At 39.3% G+C, this 22,713-nt stretch overlaps 1 protein-coding gene across 13 annotated transcripts in view; it reads left to right on the forward strand.

The window, feature by feature from the left end:
• Window positions 1–22,713, forward strand: part of SGIP1 (SH3GL interacting endocytic adaptor 1) — a 221,250-nt gene that overhangs the window by 146,080 nt on the left and 52,457 nt on the right. For 9 of the 13 annotated variants that reach the window (XM_053246554.1, XM_053246556.1, XM_053246549.1 and 6 more), the window contains 3 exons: window positions 4,530–4,657; window positions 9,015–9,141; window positions 16,262–16,321. In XM_053246554.1, coding sequence (XP_053102529.1) covers window positions 4,530–4,657; window positions 9,015–9,141; window positions 16,262–16,321 — 315 coding nt within the window. The remainder of the gene's footprint in view (window positions 1–4,529; window positions 4,658–9,014; window positions 9,142–16,261; window positions 16,322–22,713) is intronic. The other 4 variants (XM_053246551.1, XM_053246558.1, XM_053246562.1 and 1 more) reach the window with 1 other exon arrangement.

Below are 22,713 nucleotides of genomic sequence, written 5' to 3' on the forward strand. Positions count from 1 at the left end.
AAGCCTTAATTTGTTATAATTGTGATGATCATGGCGTACAGCTCATGAAAACCCCAAATCCACAATCTCAGAAAATTAGAATATTACATGGAACCAAGAAGACAAGGATTGAAGAATAGAACAATATCGGACCTCCGAAAAGTATACAGTGTACTGTGCTTGATTGGCCAGCAAACTCACCTGACCTGACCCCATAGAGAATCTATGGGGCATTGCCAAGAGAAGGATGAGAGACATGAGACCAAACAATGCAGAATTGCTGAAGGCCGCTAATGAAGCATCCTGGTCTTCCATAATACCTCATCAGTGCCACAGGCTGATAGCATCCATGCCACGCCGCATTGAGGCAGTAATTGCTGCAAAAGGGGCCCAAACCAAGTACTGAATACATATGCATGCTTATACTTTTCAGAGGTCCGATATTGTTCTATTCTTCAATCCTTGTCTTCTTGGTTCCATGTAATATTCTGATTTTCTGAGATTGTGGATTTGGGGTTTTCATGAGCTGTACGCCATGATCATCACAATTATAACAAATTAAGGCTTGACTTATCTCGCTTTGCATGTAATGCGTCTGTCTCATATATCAGTTTCACCTTTTAATTTGCATTACTGAAATTAATAGACTTTTGCACGATATTCTAATTTTCCGAGTTTCACCTGTACATGCTATTTCTTTTTAAAGAAAGGAACAACATCTTTATATTCCTAAAGTTATAATTAGTTTGAGGGCTAGTTTAAGGCGAATAATCTATATAAATACAGTTGCAGTGAACAAATACTAGTCTAAAATAGAAATGATATTCTGTAGCTTATCATTATAAAGGACAGTGGCATTTAACTGAATGTGATGTATCCTTGCTTCTAATAAATTGCTTTTTATAGCAATAGCAATAGCACTTACATTTATATACCGCTCTATAGCTGGAAGCTCTCTAAGCGGTTTACAATGATTTAGCATATTGCCCCCCAACATTCTGGGTAGTCATTTTACCGACCTCGGAAGGATGGAAGGCTGTCTCAACCTTGTGCCCCTGGTCAGGATCGAACTTGTAACCTTCTGGTTACAGGGCGGCAGTTTTACCACTGTGCCACCAGGGGCTCTTTTATTCAAATTTTTCAAAAAATATAACAAAGCTTTACATCTGCTTAGTTAAGCTGATGGTTATTGATTAAACCTGCCTTAATTTAATAAAATTATTCTTCTCCTCCTCATCCCTGCAGTCTTTGGGTTGGATGGGGCCTGCAATGAAGCTTTCCTGCCCCTTTCAGCCCATGCCCCCTAAACAGCTCTTCAGCTTTGGGGGACCCTACAAAAGATGTGGATTTTGCTGCAGGGTTCAGTAGAGTTGGCAACTGAGGACTAATAGGGGAATTGATTAAAATTGGGCAAAGGCAATTTGTACAAGCAAATCTAACTTGCTTTTGGGCAGTATACAAATGTGTTAAATCAATCAATCAATCAATCAATCTGTATTCAACCCACGCTACATTGTCCTGAAGTTTGATACGTGGTTGACATTAGGTAGTTCAACTTGAAATGTATATATATTAAATGGATTATTGGAAAAATAGCGGCAGCACCTGTTTTATGATAGTGTAGGGTTCCGATCATAGAACTGCAGGCGCAATAGTGCACTGCCTGATGTACTTGCTCTTTTCATGTGGGAGGGTTTCCCCCTGCATAGTAACCTTTTATGCCTTCAATACAGAAGCTCTACATATGGAGAATTGTTTCAATGTGTGGGTTGCTGTAGCTGAATTGGGGGAAAGGAATGTATGAAGGAAATCCCACCCAAGAATAATGGGATCAGTTCATCAGCAAATTTGTCAAAAAGCTGCCACCTAAGTTAAGAACTTCCTAGTAGAATTAAAAGGAAACATACTAGAAACTGTTCACATTTGCTTATTGATTCAAAGGAAAAGAATATTATTAAGAAAGCATGGTTTCTCTCAGTTATCACCAACGCTACTAAGCTCCTTGTAAGGATTTCAGTTCAGTATTTCAAAATAGTGCCTTTTCCATTGACAACAAATTGAAGATAAACAACTAAATGGGCACTAATTTTAATTGGACAGCATACAGCCTATGTTAGTCATGACTAAGATCTACTGAAATTAATGGAACTTAAGTTATTCATATCTAACTTTCCTCATTGAATTGAATGGTGCCTATTCATGACTAACTAGACTGGATACTGCCCATAGTATTTATTTCTGTGGTAAATGTATAAATATTTGGAGCTCAGTTTTGAGTCTAATTTAAATTTTCTTTAAATTTAAATTTAAAGAAAATTATTTCAGGGAAGCCACCACCAAGTGTTAGAAGCATCAAGCATGCATGCTGCGGTAGTCAAGAGGTCAGCCAGTTAGTACAAAGTGTGTGGACTTTTACAGAATTAGGTGTGTTTAATGTTGAAAAAGTGATGATTCTGAGTGCACAGCCAGTCACTCTTGTAAGCAGTATGAGATTTACATATGTCAATATGTAAGAAATGCCAGAAATTGTTAAAGCTTTTCCAAGACCTTACCTTAGATAGGGGAAATATTCAGAGCATGTTTAGGAAATTCAGCATAATTTCATAATTATGTGTAGTGCTGCTGTATTTTGAAGCTTCATCTACTTCATCTCTGATAACTATGTGTTACGTGTGTGTGTTCTACTGACTGCATAAAGCATGCAATCGGTCAGTATTTGTGATCAACACTGTAATGCTGATAAGATAAACAAGCCCATTCAGTTGGGTGGGTTTATCTGAGATGTGGAATGTCTTTTTGGACTTTAAAGGATCAACTTTAGTACCTATATAAATTCAAAAATGAGGAATCTGTATTTGTGATTTGCTGAACATGCAGTTTGTCTGTTTTGAAATATACTATTGTCAATTACCTTCCAGAGATTTTTTTTTTTTTAAAATCTTTGGTAGGAAGCAGTGTTTCATCTAAGAGGGAATCCCAGATGTTGTTGACTACAACTTCCAGAATCCCCAAGAAAAAGCCATTGCAGCTGGGGATTCTGGGAGTTATAGTCAACAACATCTGGGAATTCCTGTTAGAGGGAACACTGGTGGGAAGTGAGATATGTTAGAAAATACCCTATACCAGAATGTTCAAATGCAGGGTTGCAGGGGTGGGGGTAGGATTTACAACTCTTTTTGATATTCTCTTTGGTAGTATGCATTGCAGCCACTGCAATGTGGCTCCTTCCTGTGTTACTCAATAATATTGAAAGTTCACATTGTGTGGGAGGAGCTACCATTATTCCAGGAGGCACAATGCTAGAATGGGAAGAAGACACAGTATGGATTTGTCTGGTGTTCCAGCAGACTTCCATCACCAAACCATGTGACTCTATTCAATTCAAATGCCACTGAAGGTAACCTCAAGTAGGATCCTTACACATTTGGTTGCATTTGGTTTCTAATTTGGGGAAACATCCAGATTAAATTAGTCTCTACTAAGTCCCATTGAAATTAATGAGACAATTTCCTCATGACTAACTGGTCTCACTGATTTCAGTGGTGCTTAGTGATCACTAACTAGGTTGGACACTGTCCTAGTCTTAAGAAAAGGTTTAGAGAAAGTCTTCTAGGCTGTTTTCAAAAAAAGTAAATTAAATGTTGGTATATAGGATTACTGAACTTTATTCTAATATATGTGAGCAACCATATTTATGTTAGCATGTCACCTGAACAATTTAAATATATCACCTCTCCCCACTTTTGTTGATAAAATTGATTTTGTGAGTATAGGTTTTATCAGTCATGACTGACAATGTGGAAAACTGTACAAAATACTCTGGAGGAATTATCTTGGGTGGGGCAGCAGAGGATCTTTCAGTTTCTTAAAAGGCTGTATTACATTACAAAGCATCATGCAACACCTGTCCTCCCACCATTTTAGTGGTTTTATGATTGAATCTTACACTTGTATGAAAAAGAGTTGTGCAAAGTTTATCCATTCCATTGCAAACCACTCTGTTCATTAACTGTCTAGGTATTCATTATAACATTGCTTTCTATAGCGCTCCAGCTATTTGCATAACAAGAACACATTGTGATTTTGCAGCATGAGGATATTAAGGAAGGGGCAAGCTCCAGAAACAGAGAAGGAATAAGACAGTATATTGGTCATTTTAGCAACCGTCGTTCATGTAAAATGGGTGCAGTCCACTATGTTCTGCCCTTCCATTTAAGCCAAAGAGGTTTATACAGAGATAGTTTATGAATGTAGCCACAGTATCCTCATTGTGTTATGCATGTGAAACTTCATTGTCATCGCAGAGATGGAGAAAGCTTTTCTTTTTCATTGTGACTAGTTCAGTTATCAACTTTTTGACTTTATCCAATTCCCATCCACACATACAAATTGTCTTGTCATGCAGTAGTTGCCAGCATAAGCCAGCAGCTGGTTTGGCAGTTGTTTGCTTGATGGCCTGCTATTTGTTGATCGGTACCGACTGGTTGTGGGAGGTGGCCTGCAGTGTGGGAACAGCTTAATACGTTATTTAAAGTGTATCTTCCTTTCAGGATCGTCCTCTCCTGCTCGCCCTGCAACCCCATTGACATCCTGCAGCAGCACCACTCCTCCCCCTCCTCCACCTAGACCCCCATCTCGTCCAAAATTGCCGCCAGGGAAGCCTGGAGTTGGTGATATGGTATGTTCCATTTTTTGTAATAATTAATTAAATTGAAACAGAATGTTTTCTCTTCCAGCATGGTGTGGACAAATAGAGATAAAGAAATCGTTCATAGCAAACAAATGAGCTTTGCCACATCCCTAGCTGCTATCCTGTTTTCCTTTTGTCTTATTTGAAGCTGTACATAAAAGGGACTTTGTTGATAACAATTGATCAGCAAATTATTTTGAATAGTCCACAATTGAAATTGTGAGCTAGTTTTGTTGGTTTTGATGAAGCATAACTGATTGTGTCAGAAAGTAAGTCAGAATTTTGTGTACAAAAGGGCGGAGCTGTAATTGTGCACACAGATCCCAAGAACCCGTGTGCAGCTGCTGCCAGGGCCACCTCCAGTTGTTTCTGGGGCTGTTGTATGGCGCATCTCCTCTTCCCACGCTCCCTGCCTCTGCGGCGACCCCAGAAACAACTGGAGGAAGCACTGGCAACAGCTGAGCCTGTGGCAACTCAGCTGCTATGCCAACCATTTCAAATGGCTGCTGTGCATGCGTGGTGGCCAGCTGAGCAGCAGGGGCAGGACAGCCTATCCTGGGCAACTCAGTCAGGCTGTCAAGGAGGTCACTGGCGCGCGTGTATATGTGCACAGGTGGGAGGAGAGAAGGGGCTGCGCATAGGGAAGGCTGCTACCACCGCTGGGGGGGTGGGGGCAGGCGGCCTGAACATGGGCGGCCTATGTGCTCCCTATGCCATTGTGTGTGCATGTAGGAATACATGTTCACTTTAATGTGACTTGTACATACTAAAGGTCCTTTCTAACATTGCTCTTTTTCTACACAAAAAGCACTTCTGTGTCAGAAAGGGTGTGTCAGCAGAGGCGTATCTAGGGAAAATAGCGCCTAGGGCAAGCACTGAAATTGCACCCCCCACCCCCCCAATATCTGACACCCATCTTTCAGATAACTTCACCATAATATCAGCTCAAAAATACAAGTCAAGCTTGTTAATCTTTTAATTAACAAATTATGGCACTACCTGAAAATTATAACTGCTTACTTGTTTTCACTGATGCAAATTGCTGAGGCAGCACAGATACAGCCTTCTTCAGAAAGCAGGAATCACACCTATCAGCTATTCAGAGAGGTATATCCAGTGAGACTGGATGTAGTCCTTACATTCCCAGATCAGCATGTTTATTGCATTCCAAATCCAGCAGTGTGTATTAGCAACCCCCTGCCCCACCCCCCCAACTGCTATCTGCCAGCAAGCAGCAACATTCATATTTTTTAAATCCCGCTCTTCTTCCAAGGAGCCCAGAGTGGTGTACATACTTAAGTTTCGCCTCACAACAACCCTGTGGAGTAGGTTAGTCTGAGAGAGAAGTGACTGGCCCAGAGTCAACCAGCAAGTCTCATGGCTGAATAGGGATTTGAACTCGGGTCTCCCTGGTCCTAGTCCAGCACTTCAGCTGCCAAACTCTCTCTCTCTCCAGTCCTCCCCTGAGCATGTGGGCTGTCAGGACCTAGTAACCACAAGTCCTCAATGCTAAATTATGCAGCTATCTTCTAGCCACTGGTGCCTATTAAGGAAGTATCACTAGCTATTAGCTTTTTTAAAAAAGGTACAGATGTGGAGGGTGCAGTAGAAAACGTTCTACCTTTGTCTGCTAAGGCAACCACCCTCTGCTCACCCTCGCCTGTTGCTTTGGCAATGCTCATCAGCTTTGATGTTACTGAATACCATGGGTTGCCTTACAGCTTCAGTGCCTCCTCCAAAACACAAGTCAGCCTGCATGCACATTAGGCTAAAACATGCCATAAAACAAACAAAAACCCACTCCATTTTAAGAGTAAGAGACACAAAATGATCAGGCAGGGCTATTGCTAGGGAATCTTAAGGTTAGGGCAAGGAAGAGAGAGAAACTAACAAATTAATTCATAAGGGGCACACTTAGGAACAATTCTGGAAAGTTAATCAAACTGTTCCCTCCCTTCCAATAAATCAGAGCAAACAGCAGAGGAAGAGAGATTTCGTTTATCCTTCTGCAACAATCAAACCCATGTGCCCATGAGCTGCTGGAAGAGCAAGCCAGCACAGCTAAGTGCCTACTCCCCTCCCCTCTAACACCATCCAACAACAGCAGAGCACAGAGAAAAGCCCACCCAAAGAAAGGGAGATTGGATTTGAGCGGGATGGGGAGAGGGGTTGCTACATAGCCTGCAGAATTTAAGGAAGTTTAAGGAATAAGGAGTGCACTTTAGGATTGGTGTTTTTGTCTGGAAGAGTTTTCAGTCATGTGCACTATTCCCTCTAATGTGCATGTGCTCACAAGTTTTCTGATGTCTGCTCAGTTAATTTTAGATCCCACTCAGGTTAAATCCAGAGAGGGAGAGAAAGGGAAAATAGATGCTTTCAGGCAGCAAGCCTGCCCTGAAATGAGACTGAAGAACTCGCTCCGGCTCTTTAGAGCTCGAGGCCACGCCCCCTTTGCATGTGGTGTATCACATGATGACATCACATGCAAAGGGGCGTGGCCTCAAGCTCTAAAGATCCAGAGCCAGCTCTTCAGTCTCATTTCAGGGCAGACTTGCTGCCTGAAAGCATTTATTTTCCCTTTCTCTCCCTATCTGGAGGGAGAGAAAGGGGAATAAATGCTTTCAGGCAGCAAATGCTCCCTGAAAATAATTGGAAAGTCAGTGCTCTGGGAGGCTTCTAGTGGGGCGGGGGCACTGCGCATGCGCCCCGACTCAGATCTCTGTTGCTCCTGTGTGAGTGGGGGCAGCAGGGGGCCACCCAGTGGTCGGGGGGGGTCTTACAAAAAATAATTTTTTTAAAAAAACTGTGGTGGTTGGGGGGGCGGGGTGGGGCATGCCAGGCACTTTGTGGCGCCTAGGGCACGTGCCCTGCCTGCCTCACCCTGATTACTTGTCTGTGTGTCAGTCAATCTTCTTTATCACGGTCATTGACCAGTAAAAGCATTTAAATACATATAGAAGATAATAATAATAAACTAAACTAACAAGATAATAAAAATTTAGATAGTCAAGTAACTATAATAGCAATTTGTAATATCAAAATCACACATGACAATTTATTGACTGTTTGTAACTTCTAATCGAATCAATATTCAATTAGCAATATAATTGACTAGCAATATAACAGAACTTAGCAACCTTATATAACCTAGCTTCGTTTTGATCTGCTAAAAGGTGAGTTAAGTAAGCACTATCAGTAAGTCCTGGATATGAAATAAGTTCTGGAGAAATAAACTTAAGCCTAATATCTCTGTAGAATTGACAGTACAGAAGAACATGAGATGTAGTTTCAACCTCCCGCATGCCACACGGGCAAACACGTTCTTCAAGAGGAATACCACAATATCTCCCTTCTAAGACTGCCGTACGCATGACATTACAGCGAGCTAGAGTCAAAGCTCTACGAAGTTTAGGAACAGTAAGCTGGGACAGATAATTTGCATGGGAATAGCTCATGATCTGACTTCCCAGAAATATATTAGTTGGAATAGTGCCCTGATCAATTTGTTGTTCCATATCAAGGATTATTTCTCTTAGCTTGGATCTGGCAGTATCATATCTTAAAGTTGTAATAGCTGTGGGGGGTGGGGGGAACCATAATAATATAGTCTCTCCTCCACTCTTTTCTTCCATCTTTACTGATAGAAAGGATGTGTGAATATTGCATGTAGTTCCTTTCATGAGAAAACTGTTTCACTGCACTTGTATACATGCCTAAGAAGCCACAGATAATCATGGATTCCAAGCACATATCTGCATAGTGAAATAGATTCACATCCTCCCATCATCCATGACAGTCTATATGCTGTTTTAACATCTGTTCCTACACAGAAGTGTTTTCTCTAGGGTTAGGGGAAAATATAATGTTTTCAGTTCCTTTGTATCCAGAGATACATCAAATTCCCTGGGCAGAACCTGAACATAAATCTATCAGCATAGAGTCCCATGGTGAAATTAATGCATGGGTTTTGTTTTGGACAAATATACATGAATTTAGCACCTCCTGAAATGTTTCATTTGACAACAGTTTTGCAGTTTGGGATGCATCCGCCAGATCAACCTTTGCAAAATAATCCATCAGGTTTCTTCACCTTCACTAAAAATATAGATTGCCTGCATTAAAGAGCTCGGTTAAACATGCAGTCATCCAACTGGGAAAAGCTATTAGCCATTGAACAACAGCTGAGAAGTCAATGAATGGGTACATCTACTTAATGCATATGGATTAATTCTGGGTGCCCCAGAGGCCTAAGATAGCATATATGGTTATGAGTATTCCAGAGAATACCCACAATTAGTGAAAATGATGTAACATGTATATTTTTATCTTGTTTTGTATTTTACAGTCCAGACCCTTTAGCCCTCCAGTTCACTCATCAAGCCCTCCTCCAATAGCACCTTTAGCTCGTGCTGAAAGCACCTCTTCCATATCATCCACCAACTCCTTGAGTGCAGCCACTACACCGACAATTGGTAAAAATATGTTTTTTTCTTTTGAAGAATCATTTTCGTGAGCAGAATGGCTTAAATATTGGTTTCTAAAACACTTTATTTGGTTATATTTTCTTTGTTTTTGTTGTCATGGTCATGTTATGTTAAAGCACTTTTTAAATGTAAAAGAGAACTGCAATTTCAGTGAACCTAAGATCACTGCCTGTGCAATATGTGTATGTATATAATATAATGGCAGGGATCTGAAGGGGCACACACAGACAAACACACACACAATCTGCACATGCACCCATTTTTCCCCCCTAAGCTACATATACAGACAGTGCCCATAAAAGAATCCCCCCAACCCCACTGAGATAAAGAAGCATAGTTGTCATTTTTTAAATTGGAAGTTAGAGGTTTTCATAGGGGGAATTAAGACAGCAGAGAAAATACAGCTTATGCACTATCAGACTTTCCACACTGAAAAACTCTTGTGCCTAAAAGCCAAACTGCTTTTCAAAATGGGAAATAATTCAGCTAGTAGTTTGGGAAGTGCTTTCTTGTCAGCTGGAAAACAGTGCACTCATGGATCATTTGTGTGAATTCCTTTTGATCCTAGTGGATAGAGATAATATAAAAATGGTGTGATTGTAGTAGCTATAAAGCAGCATTAATAGCAAGGACATTTGTTAGTAGTACAGCTCATTCCTAAACTAGTCAGATGTAGTTAAGCTAGATAGATGCAGTAAGAGAAAGCAAGAGAATATGAATATAACACATTTCCTTAGCAAAGAAATATAAGAATGACAGGAAATGAAACTACACTTGTAGGATCACTTGACAGAAAGTGAGATTATAAAGCAAGTGCATTTGCTTTTTGGATAGCAGAAACTGAACAGCTGCACAGTTTGAAAAATAGTTCAACATGTTCCTGATATGAAGCCTCTTAGAACTTGAAATGTGGAAGTTTAGGTTACATGTATTACGTGATAAATGTTACATTGGTGACAGTTCCTAGATGCGGATTCTTTTAGTTTTGTTTCTGGTCTTCTCTGTTCTCTCCCATACTACTCTGCCTGTCCTCTTTTCTCAAATCAGTATATATTTGGGTTCTTTCTCCCATTCTTAATTTCATTTGCAAGATTTTCTTTGCTTCATCTACTTTCAGTCCACCATCTTCCTTCTGATATGTTTCTCTTATGCTGCAGACTCCAGATTTTCCTTTTTGACCTGCCTCTCCTTTCATCAACGCTTCTGCTCTTCTACAGACCATCTCTGTCTCCTACAGTTCTCATTGTATGCCAGGTTGTTTGATTTTATTTGTTTTTCCTTATTTCACATACCTTTGGACCCGTTCTGCTATTAGTCTAAACTTTGTTTTGTTAGCATTCCTGTCACATTCCTCTTATCGGAGTTTTCTCTCGCCTGTTTTATAACCTGTGTGGAGGGAAAATGTCTCTTGAACTATCGTTCAGATTTACCTTACTGTTCTTCATTTAGAATGGCAACAAACTGGATATTCCTTCCAAGAAAGCCAAACTCAACAATCTGAACAATTTAAAATAAACTGAAATGTTGTATTTTATCTTCGGCTGAGTGATAGCAGTACACTGCATGGCTAACTTCCCATTTCTGGGAAGTTGTTGGGTTTTAGTCCAAATTCAATCATATTATTTTTAGATATTTGTTTTGCTTATTAGAAAATTAGGATGGTCTCAACTAGAGCATATATTCAAGCCTCCATTAATATATTTTTTTAGAATTTGGTTTGAAGTGCTTGCAGTTTTCGCTTGCCCTGAAAAAAATCTAAATAACATTAATTTATTTCTGCCTCTTGTGTGTGAAGTGGGGCGGGGGGAGTGTTTGAGAAAATTTTCTGACTTTGTTCCTCCCCCCCGCCCTCTGGTCATATGGATGTCCTTTGTTCCTGTTCTGCTGTTGGTCAGTGAAATTACTAGGATTATATAAATGCTTTTCAGTCAATGAACTGTCTGGCATTTCATTTAAGATATTACTTAAGATATTGCATTATTTTAACAAACAGGCTTTGTCATCAGTGACTTAGCCCATTATATGCAAAGTATTATGTTCTGTGGGCGGGTATAACTTATCTGAAGCTGATGTTCAGTAATGTTGTTATTATGAGACACATTGATGTGTGCCGCATTGTGGAAACTGATTTCCTATCAGTTTTATATCTAGGAAATTAAGTTTCCAAATGGGTCATGCAAATTGATTTATGAAAAGTGCTACTTTTAGTTGAAATATTAATCTAGGTTTTGTGCAAGTGAAACAGGTGGTGGAAAAGTATACCATTTTCCACCAAACTGAATTTCCTATGAACATAACTTTTTCTGAGGGAAACCTATCACTGTGTATATTTTCAGTTAGGAGAAGTGAATTCCCTCTCTACTTGTGTGTCATTTCCATTCTGTTTCTATCATATACTGTAAAATATATCAGAGAGGCATAGAATATTTTGAGATTAAAATTGTGGGAAACATTATATATTAGAATCAGGATTATTGGACTGTTATACAGCATTATTCCATACATTTGGCTTATCCTTCAGATATTCAGAGATGTGGCAACTGCAAAAAAAATCAAACTATTTTATTTGTAATTAAAATATTTATAGCCTACATTTTGCCAAATTACACCAAACAGCTACCAGTTCATCCAACTTGTATTTACAAGTACAGTACTAAAAAAGAAGAAAAAATTTAAATGACAAATGACCATTAAAATATAAACTACCATTAAGAATATCTTCTACAACAGTGTCTGGAATGGACTACATAAAAAGCAAAGATTTATCATCTTTCCTAAATGAGTTCCGGCAAATCAGCTTTGATCACTTTAATATTTTCAGTGGATGAAACTAGTTGCTCCAGTAGCCAAAAGGACTCTTCAAACTGTAGCTTTAAAAAAATGCCCTAGGTGGCCCAATCTCCTTGTGCTTCATCTCTGTAGCTGTGATAGAGTAGTGCAAAATACCCTAAAAAGTGTAGGCCACATGCTTTTAATTAATTATCCAGTTATATGATTCAGAGTCAGGACAAGAACATGGTTCACTTATATACACTAGAGGAATTGCTATGTATATTGGAACTGCCTCAGTATTTGTAACCAGCCCTCTTTTTAGTTAAAAGAATTTGGTCTGCTTAGCAAAGTATATAGTGGTCTTCACTCCAGTGGTTTATGGTCTTTAGAGATGATGTCATATATATATATATATATATATATATATATATATATATATACACACACACACACACACACACACACATATATATATATATATATATATATATATATATATATATATATATATATATGGTGGGATAAAGGGAAATTGTGATACAGAATAATTGAAAAGACTGCAGAGTGCAGAGCTGAAATGGCTACAAGGAATTAAAGTACTAATCTGTACTTTGTTATCCCAGCTGTGTTTAGTCATTCTTTGTGAACAGCAAGTAGCATGAGCATTATTTTTTACGCTGACAATATTAAGGTCAAGACTTGAGTGCGAAATATATTTAACATGTACTGATTTAGACAACCCATTTAGTTTCTCAGCTTCTAAATAGGTGGGTGTTTAGTCTGTGTATCCCTCCCTGGAAACTTGAGTGACCTGTGAACTTGCTTCTAGATATGACCATGAGAATGGTCACTGTCCCACTCAAGGCAAATGATTTCTGGAGTGTTTTCTAAAATATATTAATAAGCACAGAATTTTTCTTCTTCTTAGGGACAACTTGTTTTGTCCTTTGGTATTTGTGGGGGGTTTGTGGCTGTGTATAGAACACATGTTCACTGTAATAAATAAAGGGGGGAGAATCTCATTCAATGATCAAATTCTGTGTTATCCTCATTGCTCTCCCTGACAGAGGGAAGGACCAGGTTCCCCACAGATATCTTCATTTTAACAATCACCCTTCAGTTTCCCATATTATGAAGGAATTTTTGGTAGCTTCCCTGAATGTATTGGCTTCTGGAATAAAATAACTGGGATTCATCACCTACTTCTTGAAAATAGGAATGCATGCTTATTGACAAAAAATTTTAACCTCTTTGAAGGCTCTACTTACCCAAAACAGGCAATTGGCACTGTCAGCCATGTGTTGGGTTTATGCCAATCCACATACAAATTCCATTGCAAATAATGTCATAAGGTGTGCTGATTATGAAAACAGCTGAGCATGTAAAAGAGCTTTTAGCTTAAAGTAAAAGTATGGCTTCAAAAAAGGCTGGCAATTATAGTGGGGCATGCAGAGCTCAGAATATAATTAGTGACATCAAGCCTACTGAGCCACTTCTGAATTACTTAGTTGTATAAGAATTGTGTTTGGGCTGTTGGTTTGAATAATCAGTTGTGGATTTCTAAATTCTGTGCTAGAAATTATGTGGTCTTATCTTTTGTATTTTGGGGAGTTATTTTGACACTGCTGGGATTTGGGCAACTCAGCATGGTCACAAAGAGGATTACCAAGAAGCAATGAACCCAAATAGAGCAAAACAGGTTTGGCTTAAGAATTGGGAGATGCCTCCTAATTGTAAGAATAGTTAGGCAATGGAACACAGTAATGTATAAAATTGCAAAATCTTGTTTTCCAGCGTGTTTTTTTTTAGGGAAGAGTGAATGAGCTTTCATCAGGTATGACCGGCCCACATGATCCGCAGCCTTCTGGTGACAGGAAAAGGGCTGTGGATCTGCAGGGCACCTTCAGCATTGTTGCGCATTTCTGCGTTTCTCCCTTCCTTCCCAAAGTCCTATCATTTTTTGCATTAATATGTTCCCGAGGGTTGCCCAGCCCTCAGGAACATATTAATGTACATGTAAAAAGGGCTTTTGGCAGAGAGGGGAGAGATATAAAAATAGCTTCCCACTCCCCCTCCACGCCCAGTCCATTGTTCAAGTCCATTGTTCAAGTCCATCACCAGAAGGCTGTAGATCATGTGGGCTGTTATGTTCAGGAATTGTTGCTGTTGCAGTGGGCTGGAGTAAATGGGAACCCTTTCCAATTCTATGGATACAAGAGATGGAAAGTATTGGCGTCTTGTTAGAAATTTTCAGTCAGATAATAAGATAAAGTAACTCTTAGCCATAATCCTTATCAGTCTCTGTTACTCCCCTGTGTGTTACTATCCCAGTTGCAAAAGATTATCCCATGTATGTGGAATTTGTGAAGGGAATATGGCACAGAATTATGTCATTTACTTGTCTGCCTTTTTTTTTGTATTTGTTTTTTGTTTTGTTTTGTTCCTGTGGTGGTTGTTGCATATGAGCCTAATGATAATAAAAAGATATGTGTCCACCATTTCTATGTCTATGATCTTTTTTTCTCCATTATAATGTCTGTGTTTTTGTTGATAAGCAAGCTACTTGATTTTCATTTGGAATTTGTGTTTTCATTGTTATTTTTCACATTTCTTTTGCTCATGGGTTTCAGAAGATGATGCTTATGTTGACAAACTGCCAACGTTTGAAAGGCACTGTGAAACGCCTGCAGGTACTGTACTAGCAGAGTGGTTTCAAGAAATCTGGATTAAAAATCCAAGTCATTGTCATCTGAATGCCTCCTTCACTACCACCCTCACCACCATGAGTCTCAACTGCATACAAATGCATACTTCTCTCTAACAGTGGAACTCATCTCTCTCTCTCTCACTCTCACACGCACACACACGCACACACCAAAGCAGCACATTACATAAGTTATGTAACATAACAGTTTTTCAATAACAAGAGTTTGAGAGAGAAATTGCATACTATTAATTTGCAATTTGTACATATTTGAGGAATAACTGGATTACTCAAGGAGGACTCTTGATCGAATATTTATGATTTGTCATGAATACCCTGCCCTTCCTCCAAAGAGTTCAGACCTTTTGGCTCCTAGGCCATTTACAGGGCCAAACTGGTTTAGCTTCAGCAGTAAGACTTTATTATGTGCATTCAGTTTTTGTTCATGTTTCCTGGATGTTTTTACACGGTGTGAGTCAAAAGTAGCTTGTAATTTTTGGCTAGGATAGGGGAAATATAGCTTTAAACATATTTATTTCTTCTTTTTTTAACCTAGGATTTTTTTTTAACCTAGGATATACAAGTAATGATTTTAGTAAAATCATGTGTTCAGTCAACATTACATAAATTCTGCCCTGTACTTTGTTAATCCCAATTTAGCATTATTAGGGTCAACAATGGAAACAGATGTTAATGTCACCTCAGGAAACCCACACATGTTGAAGATTCATGAAACATATTGTCAAAATTATAATGGATGTCTAGCTCAAGAAGAAGGCATGTGAACTCAAGAACCAGTACCAGGTTTTCCCTTTATCAATTATTTTCCTTCCAGACAGGCTTGTATATTATAGTTTGATGTTATAATTTCAGATGTTTTCATACACATATAATCTTGGTGTATCCCAAGATTATAACAATGGCTGACATCCTGATCAACACAGCATGGATGGCCAGGAAGATGCATTTGTGCTGTGGAAAACTTTCCTAGCTGTCCAACATTGAGTGCACAGCTATGGGGGAGTAAATCTTGATGATCTGCTCTGCACCACAGGGTTGCACAGCCCTCAGGTACAGGAACATATTTGGGTGGTGCACTTCCAGAGCTAGAGCAGATCATTGAAATTCACTCCACATACACCTGGCCCCACCCCCAGCTGCACACACGAGTGCTGCAGTAATGAGGAAGTGCTCCACAGCACAGATGCATCTAACTGGTATGCATCCACACTGCACTGGTCAAGATGCCAGCCAGCAACTCTAAAAGTATCTTGAATGTAGCCTTGGGTGGCAAATTCCATCTAAAGCTTGCACAGCTAAAATATTCTAAGCTATTTTACAAGACTAGGACACTTTTTCTAGCCCCCACCCGCAAACAAGACAGCTCCCCAGTGGGCAAAAATTCTCTACCATCTAGGATTCCATAGCTTGCTTTTTTGCTTTTTGTTTCCCCGAACAAAACAAGAGCATTGTTTTAAACTCCCCTCCACTTCTCCTTGCACGTTAACAGCTTGCAGCACCTCTTCTTCCCCTGTAGTGAGATTAATGACCTGCTTCTGTGACTCACACTTGTGTCCTTCTCTCTCCCTCTCCTTAACCTTTCCCATCCCGCTTCAACTCCTGGCCATACAGAGAATGAACAGCCTTCCCTCGTCTGGTTTGACAGAGGAAAGTTTTATTTGACTTTTGAAGGTAAGTAGTACATAGCATACTGGGTTGGCACTTTAAAATCCCCTTTGCTCTTTGGTTTTCTTTCAAACAAACAAACCCACTCTACATTTCTGTATGGAAATGCTATGGCTACTTAGATGACATGACAAGTTCAACAATTTGGTTTGTACCGCTGTGTCCCTTCAATTGTTATATTTTATTTTAAAATAAAAAGGGGTGATATTTAAGAATTTTAGGTTTTTAAAACATTCAAGAGTTACTGATTACTATGGAACTTGACTCTGTCAACCAGGGCTTCCCTGAAAACACTTTGCAAGCCATTTTTACACTTTATACAAGTTACACAATATAAATATAGTTAGATTTAAAAAAAATAAATTCCAAGTGGTCTTATGCGGTTGTACTGATCGGTTCTTTAGCTGCACAGAGTTTGCACTGGAATCGTCTAGAGCTTAACCTTAAGGATTTTGACATCAGCCATACCACTGCCCCGAGATAGGATTGTCTGCTAAAGAAGGCATGGCTAGGGTCATTCCCCTTAGTAGAGCAAACGAAGCATGTAAGGACAAGTTGCTTAGTGGGGAGAAGAGAGGGTTGTTTAACTGGGCAGATGACCACTCAAATAATATCAGTTACAGGTAACAAACCTGCTTTTCTTTTTTGGTAATTTCTGTGCATTCACACTGATGGGAGAGTGATAAACTCTCTTACCTGGAGGATGGTGCAGAAGATCTATGAAAATGAAGAGTTGTGAAAAACAATGAGCAGAAGTTTGCAACATCCTGCTGCACCAAAGGGCAGGGGGAATCAGGAGAATGGTGCACTGTGAGCCATTTTTACTTAGGCATGCAATAACACTTCTGTGAGGGATGTGGCTGGCATCAACATCATATCCCTGGTGATGGATAATTATAGCCAGTCTTCAACCTCCCATGGTTGGGTAAGATGATTGAGATGGTGGTGGCTAAACAGCACCAAGCAGTCTTGGAGGAGACTGATTATCTATACCCATTTCAAACTGGCTTTAGGGTGGGCTATGGGGTTGAGATGGCCTTGGTTGGCATGAAAGGTGACCTTCACCAGGGAATTGACAGAGGGAGTGTACTGGTTCTTTTTGATCTTTCAGCATCTTTTGATACCATCAGCCATGGTATCCTTCTGGATGTCTGAGGAATTTGGGGAAAGGAGGCACTGTTTTACAGTGATTCTGCTCCTGTGTCTCAGTAGATTTCAGATGTTGGCACTTGATGACAGTTGCTCTTCAAAATGGGAGCTGCTCCCTCAGGGCTCCATTCTGTTACCAATGCTTTTTAACATCTACTTGTAACCGCTGGATAAGGTCATCAGGGGATTAGGTGCTAGGTGTTATCAATATGCTGATTACATCCAAATCAATTTCTCCTTGTCAACAATATTAGGAAATGTCATTAGCCCCTTAAATGCCTGCCTACAGACAGCAATGGGCTGGATGAGGGATAATACACTGACGCTGAATCCAAACAAGACATAGGTGCCCATTGTTGGGGGTCGTAATCAGCAAGACAGGATAAAACTTCCTGTTCTGGATGTGGTTACACTCCCCCAGAAAGAACAGCTTCATAGCTGGGGAGTGCTCTTGGACCCGGGTCTCACCCCGGTGCCTCAGGTTGAGGTTGTGTCTAGGAGCAGTTTTTACCAACTGCGATTGACACAACTCCACCCATTCATTGAGGAAAATGACCTGAAAACAGTGGTACAATAGCTGGTCCCCTCCAGGTTGTACTACTGCAATGTGCTCTATGTAGAGCTGCCTTTGTACATAGTTCGGAAACGTCAGTTAGTCCAAAATGTGGCAGCCAAATTCTTCTCTGGGGTATCACAGAGAGACCACATTATGCCTGTTCTTCAACAGTTGCACTGGCAACTGTGTGTTTCCGAGCAAAGTACTGGTTATTACCTTTAAAGCCCTGAATGGCTTAGGTCTGGGTTACCTGAGAGAGTGCTTTTCTCTACAAGATAATAAACTGAAGTTTAATCCAAACAAGACATAGGTGCCCATTATTGGGGGTCGTAATCTGCAAGACAGGCTAGAACTCCTGTTCTGGGCGTGGTTACACTCTCCCAGAAAAAACAAGTCATTAAGATCATCAAGAGGGGTCTGTCTTTGGGTGCCACCCAAAGGTTCATCTATCAGCAACCTGGGATAGGGCCTTCTCAGTTGTTGCTCCTAGGTTGTGAAATGCACTCCCTGTGGATATAAGAGGATTATCTTCCTCGGAGGCCTTTGGGAGAGCCTTAAAAACCCATTGTTTTAGCCTGGCTTTTAATTATATCTCATTTTAATAAGTTTTAATCTGGTTTAAATGTGTTTTTTTTTTTAAATTAATTGTTTTATTATGTGTTTTTTAATTTTAATGTAAACCACCCTGAGCCACTTTAGGAAGAACAGCATATAAATTGAATGAATGAATGAATTAAAAATTGAATGAATTAATTAAAATGAACTAAAGCTCTAGAAGATTCTAATATAAGCTCTGCACAGGCACAGACTCTATAAGTATGAATGCATAGAAGCCATGAAGAAGAATTAAAGCTTTTCTATAATATATGTTTGCTTTCATGAATCTGTTTTTTTCTATTGTAAATGCTTTCTGGAAGAGGAATGCATTGGCACAAACTAAACTATTTGGCATTCTTAGGGCTTTTTTGGTGGGATTCTTTTGTGGAGGAAAACACTGGAGAAGTATTACTATTTTAGATTATTTAAACTGTACATCCCCTAAATATTTGCACATTGCACTTTTTTGGAATGTTGCACTATTATGCTGTCTTATCCTTAGTATTTATGTTATGTTGACCAAAATCTTTGAGTGACTTTACTCAGTTTTTAAAAATAGGGCAATGTCACCTAAAAGCAACAAACAAAAACAAATTGTAGTTCTGATTATCCTTTATAAATAAGATATGGTGAAAGAGAGGAAAATGATCATATAAATGCACTTAATCTTCTATGGAATTACTTTATTTGTTGCTTCTAATTCATCACTTGGTGTGAAATTTTATAAGAAAAAGTAAGTGCAGCAAAATAACTGGGATTTTTTTTTACCTCGTGGATTTTTCTTGTCAGAAATTATGTTAAATAATATAGTCTTGGCTAAATTTAACAAACTAAGAGCAATGACATCAGAAATGGAACAGGTCCCATTCTAATTCTCACACAGACTATGTACAGGAAACAAAACCAGTGCATAATGTGCCATTGTTATTTGAAGGTAATAATATGGCCCTTCCAACTTTATTATCTCGATGAAGATCACCCCCACCCACCCGACAAAACGCTTTACATATCTTTAATGTACATTTCAGAAACACTACATGCAAAAATCATGCTGATCATTCTAAAATTAAATGCCCACCTATGTAGGAAAATGGGTATGAGAAGAATAGCTTTAATCGCCTATAGGTGTTCATTTCTTCCAACATATCACTCAGGCCCTATTGAGTAGTTCATATTCAACCTGGGTAGGTAACCAAGAACAGCTTTGGGAATCACTTCTCTTGGTTCTCTCCCTGCCTGTTTTTTGGGCTTCCATGTAAGCATACATACAAGCAGAGCAATGGCTAAAAATGCTGTGGTAGTTTTCTCTTTCTGATATAGTTTTTCATCTATGCCTACTGAAGTATTTATTTTTGCATTTTATTCTATTTTATTTGTACATGTTGTAAGCCACCCTAAGCATCCTTTCTAGACAGTGGGATAGAAATGTTATTAATAAATAAAATTATATATATTGGGGTTAAAGGTTTTTAGAATAAGTGAGTAAGAGGAGGGATCAAGATCACAACTGTAGTCTCTGCATATTGATCAGATCTGTGTGTTCATGCAAGTTGGCTCACCCTGTGTTGATTTGGCATACATTTTAGAATGCCCGAGCAGGGCTTCATTCTCTGACTTGGTCTTCCTTTTGGAAAGCAAACATGTACAGTCATTTGCTGTTGTTGTTTTAATATAGAAATAGCCTTAATATCCTGCTTGTGATTTTCTGGTTTGTAACAATGTTTGTGACACATTTATATTGCTAATGAACTGTTCTCTGTAAGTAGGTAAACATTAGCTACCTTCCTCTTTGAGCTTGGGCAAATAACTTTAAATCTAGAATAATTGTTCACTTACTTTGGTAGTTGAATTAAAATTATCTGCTGATATATCTGTTCAGTTAATATGGTGTAAGTTTTGCTGCTGCTACCCAAGTTTTCCAACCCATACTTGTGATCAGATATCCTTTGTTTTGCTAACCTAAAAGTTATGAAACAAACTGAGATTCTTTAATCAACTTCCCTGTCACTAACTGAGCAAAGAGGCACCTTTAAAAAAGTGGTGGTTCTCTTTATTTAGCAGGGGGAGAGCAACTGGCCCTATCTAACCCCAACACAGTACCCATCCTGTGATTATTGCTGGAGTCTACTTATTCTTATTTTTAGGTTGGGAGCCCTTTGGGGACAGGGGTCCATCTTATTTAGTTATTTATTATTTCTCTATATAAACCACTTTGGAAACTTTTGTTGAAAAGCAGTATATAAATATTTGTTGTAGTTGCTTGTCTTCCAGTTTAAGAATGCTGTGTGAATATAACCATAATATTGTCAAGCTTCTCACTGGTACTCTTAAAAACAGTGGTTGACATCCAGAGTAGCAGAGCTGCCTCCCCACACAGAGAAGCTACTCTTAACTCAGCCAGAATGTTGCATAACAGTAGAGCATGAGTGTGTGGGTTGGGGAAGAGATTCCTTTAGACAATTCCAAACCCCACTATGTTCCAACATAAGTTTCTTCTTTGGGGGAATAATTTTTGCCCAAAGGGCTCTTTTTCTTTAGGTATATGAATTGCCAACAAGAATGCTCAAGCCTTTTGCTCCCAGTGTGTTGACATTTTCTAATAAACATGGCTTTCCTCCATTCTGAAATCCTCCCCATGCTCCGTTCTCTGGTTTGATGCTTGACTATAGATACTTCCATTCTATGTTGTGAAGCAAATGTGAACAAGCATTGATGAGCATATGCATAAGCCTGGGTGTGGGGTTGGTGGAGATATTACTGAAGGTTTTGGCAGGCTGATTTGACTGCTAGGTTTTAACTTTGTATATAGAGGAGTTGGGTAAAAGAACAAAATTTTTGGCAGTTTTTCAATTGACTGTAAGTTTCAAAGATATATCTGGACAAGTCAGTTCACTATAGAATGTGTTACAGACACTGGCGTGGAGGAGAATTTGTACACACAGCTGTAGGACAAGGTGTCATTCTAGCCTGGCCAAAAAGAATGAACCTGACAAATTCCAAGGCGACTGTACCTCTGCCAACAGTGGACAAATATTATTATACATTTTACTGTTTAATTAATTAATTGAGAAACGAAAACATTCTAAAAGTGGTTTATATAGAAAAATGGAATATCTAGGTTCTCTATCCCAAAAGGACTCACAACTTAAAAAGAAACACAAGTTAGGACACCAGCAACAGTCACTGCAAAGACACTGTGCTGGGGTTGGATAGGGACAGTTTATCTTTCCCCACTAAGTATGGTCACCACTTTAAAATGTTCCTCTTTGCCCAGTTAGCAGGGGCATAAGTGATTTAGTCATAGGCTTTTTTCCCTCCAAAATAGCAGTTACTGTAAACACAGAAACGAATGTATCTGTAATTAAAATGTAAAACCTACCTTGGCAAGTGTGTATATTCATTGTTAAATGGCTTTCTTTTTCTTTCTGTCTTTCATCCACAGGTGACACATTCTAATTAAATGAGCAGTCTTCAGACTAAAAATAGGCTGGTTAGTTCAAATATATAAATTGGCACCCCACCCTAATGCCAACCCAGATGTTCATTTAAACATGTTGTTTGTCCTTGTATACGTGTAGAGGTTTTTTTCTTCAATTAGCATCTGTGATGGGCCCCAATCGGGATTAGGGCCACTGTGTGGGGGAGCGGATTTGACTCTTTAGCTCCACCATGGTCATGATCCAGAGAAGGGGCCCAGATAGTTGCTCTTTGCCCCATGAGGGAAGCTACCATTGATGCCAATAGTAGCTTCCCTGTGGGGGGACAAATAGGAGTCATGATCCAGATCAGGATTGTGATAGTGATGAAGGTTTAAATCTACCTTCCCCACTTCATGGGTCCAATCCCATCCCAAGGCTGCTATTTAGCAAGAAAAAACAAACACACAGGGACAAATGAAATGTTTAAAGTCATGCCTAGGTTGGCCCTTAGCTCTCACTAGGGATGTGCACGAGTCGTTCATGCAGGTGGGTGGGGTGTGGAGCAGTTCCTATGGCAAAACTACAAGTGATGTGAGCTATGAGCTCACAGTGAAGCACGGGGGGTCTTGTACTTTGTGCAAGAGCACAGATTTATTGAGAAGTTTGCCTGTGTTCCA

The sequence above is a fragment of the Hemicordylus capensis genome, chromosome 4, assembly GCF_027244095.1.
Source record: "Hemicordylus capensis ecotype Gifberg chromosome 4, rHemCap1.1.pri, whole genome shotgun sequence".
NCBI lineage: Eukaryota > Metazoa > Chordata > Lepidosauria > Squamata > Cordylidae > Hemicordylus > Hemicordylus capensis.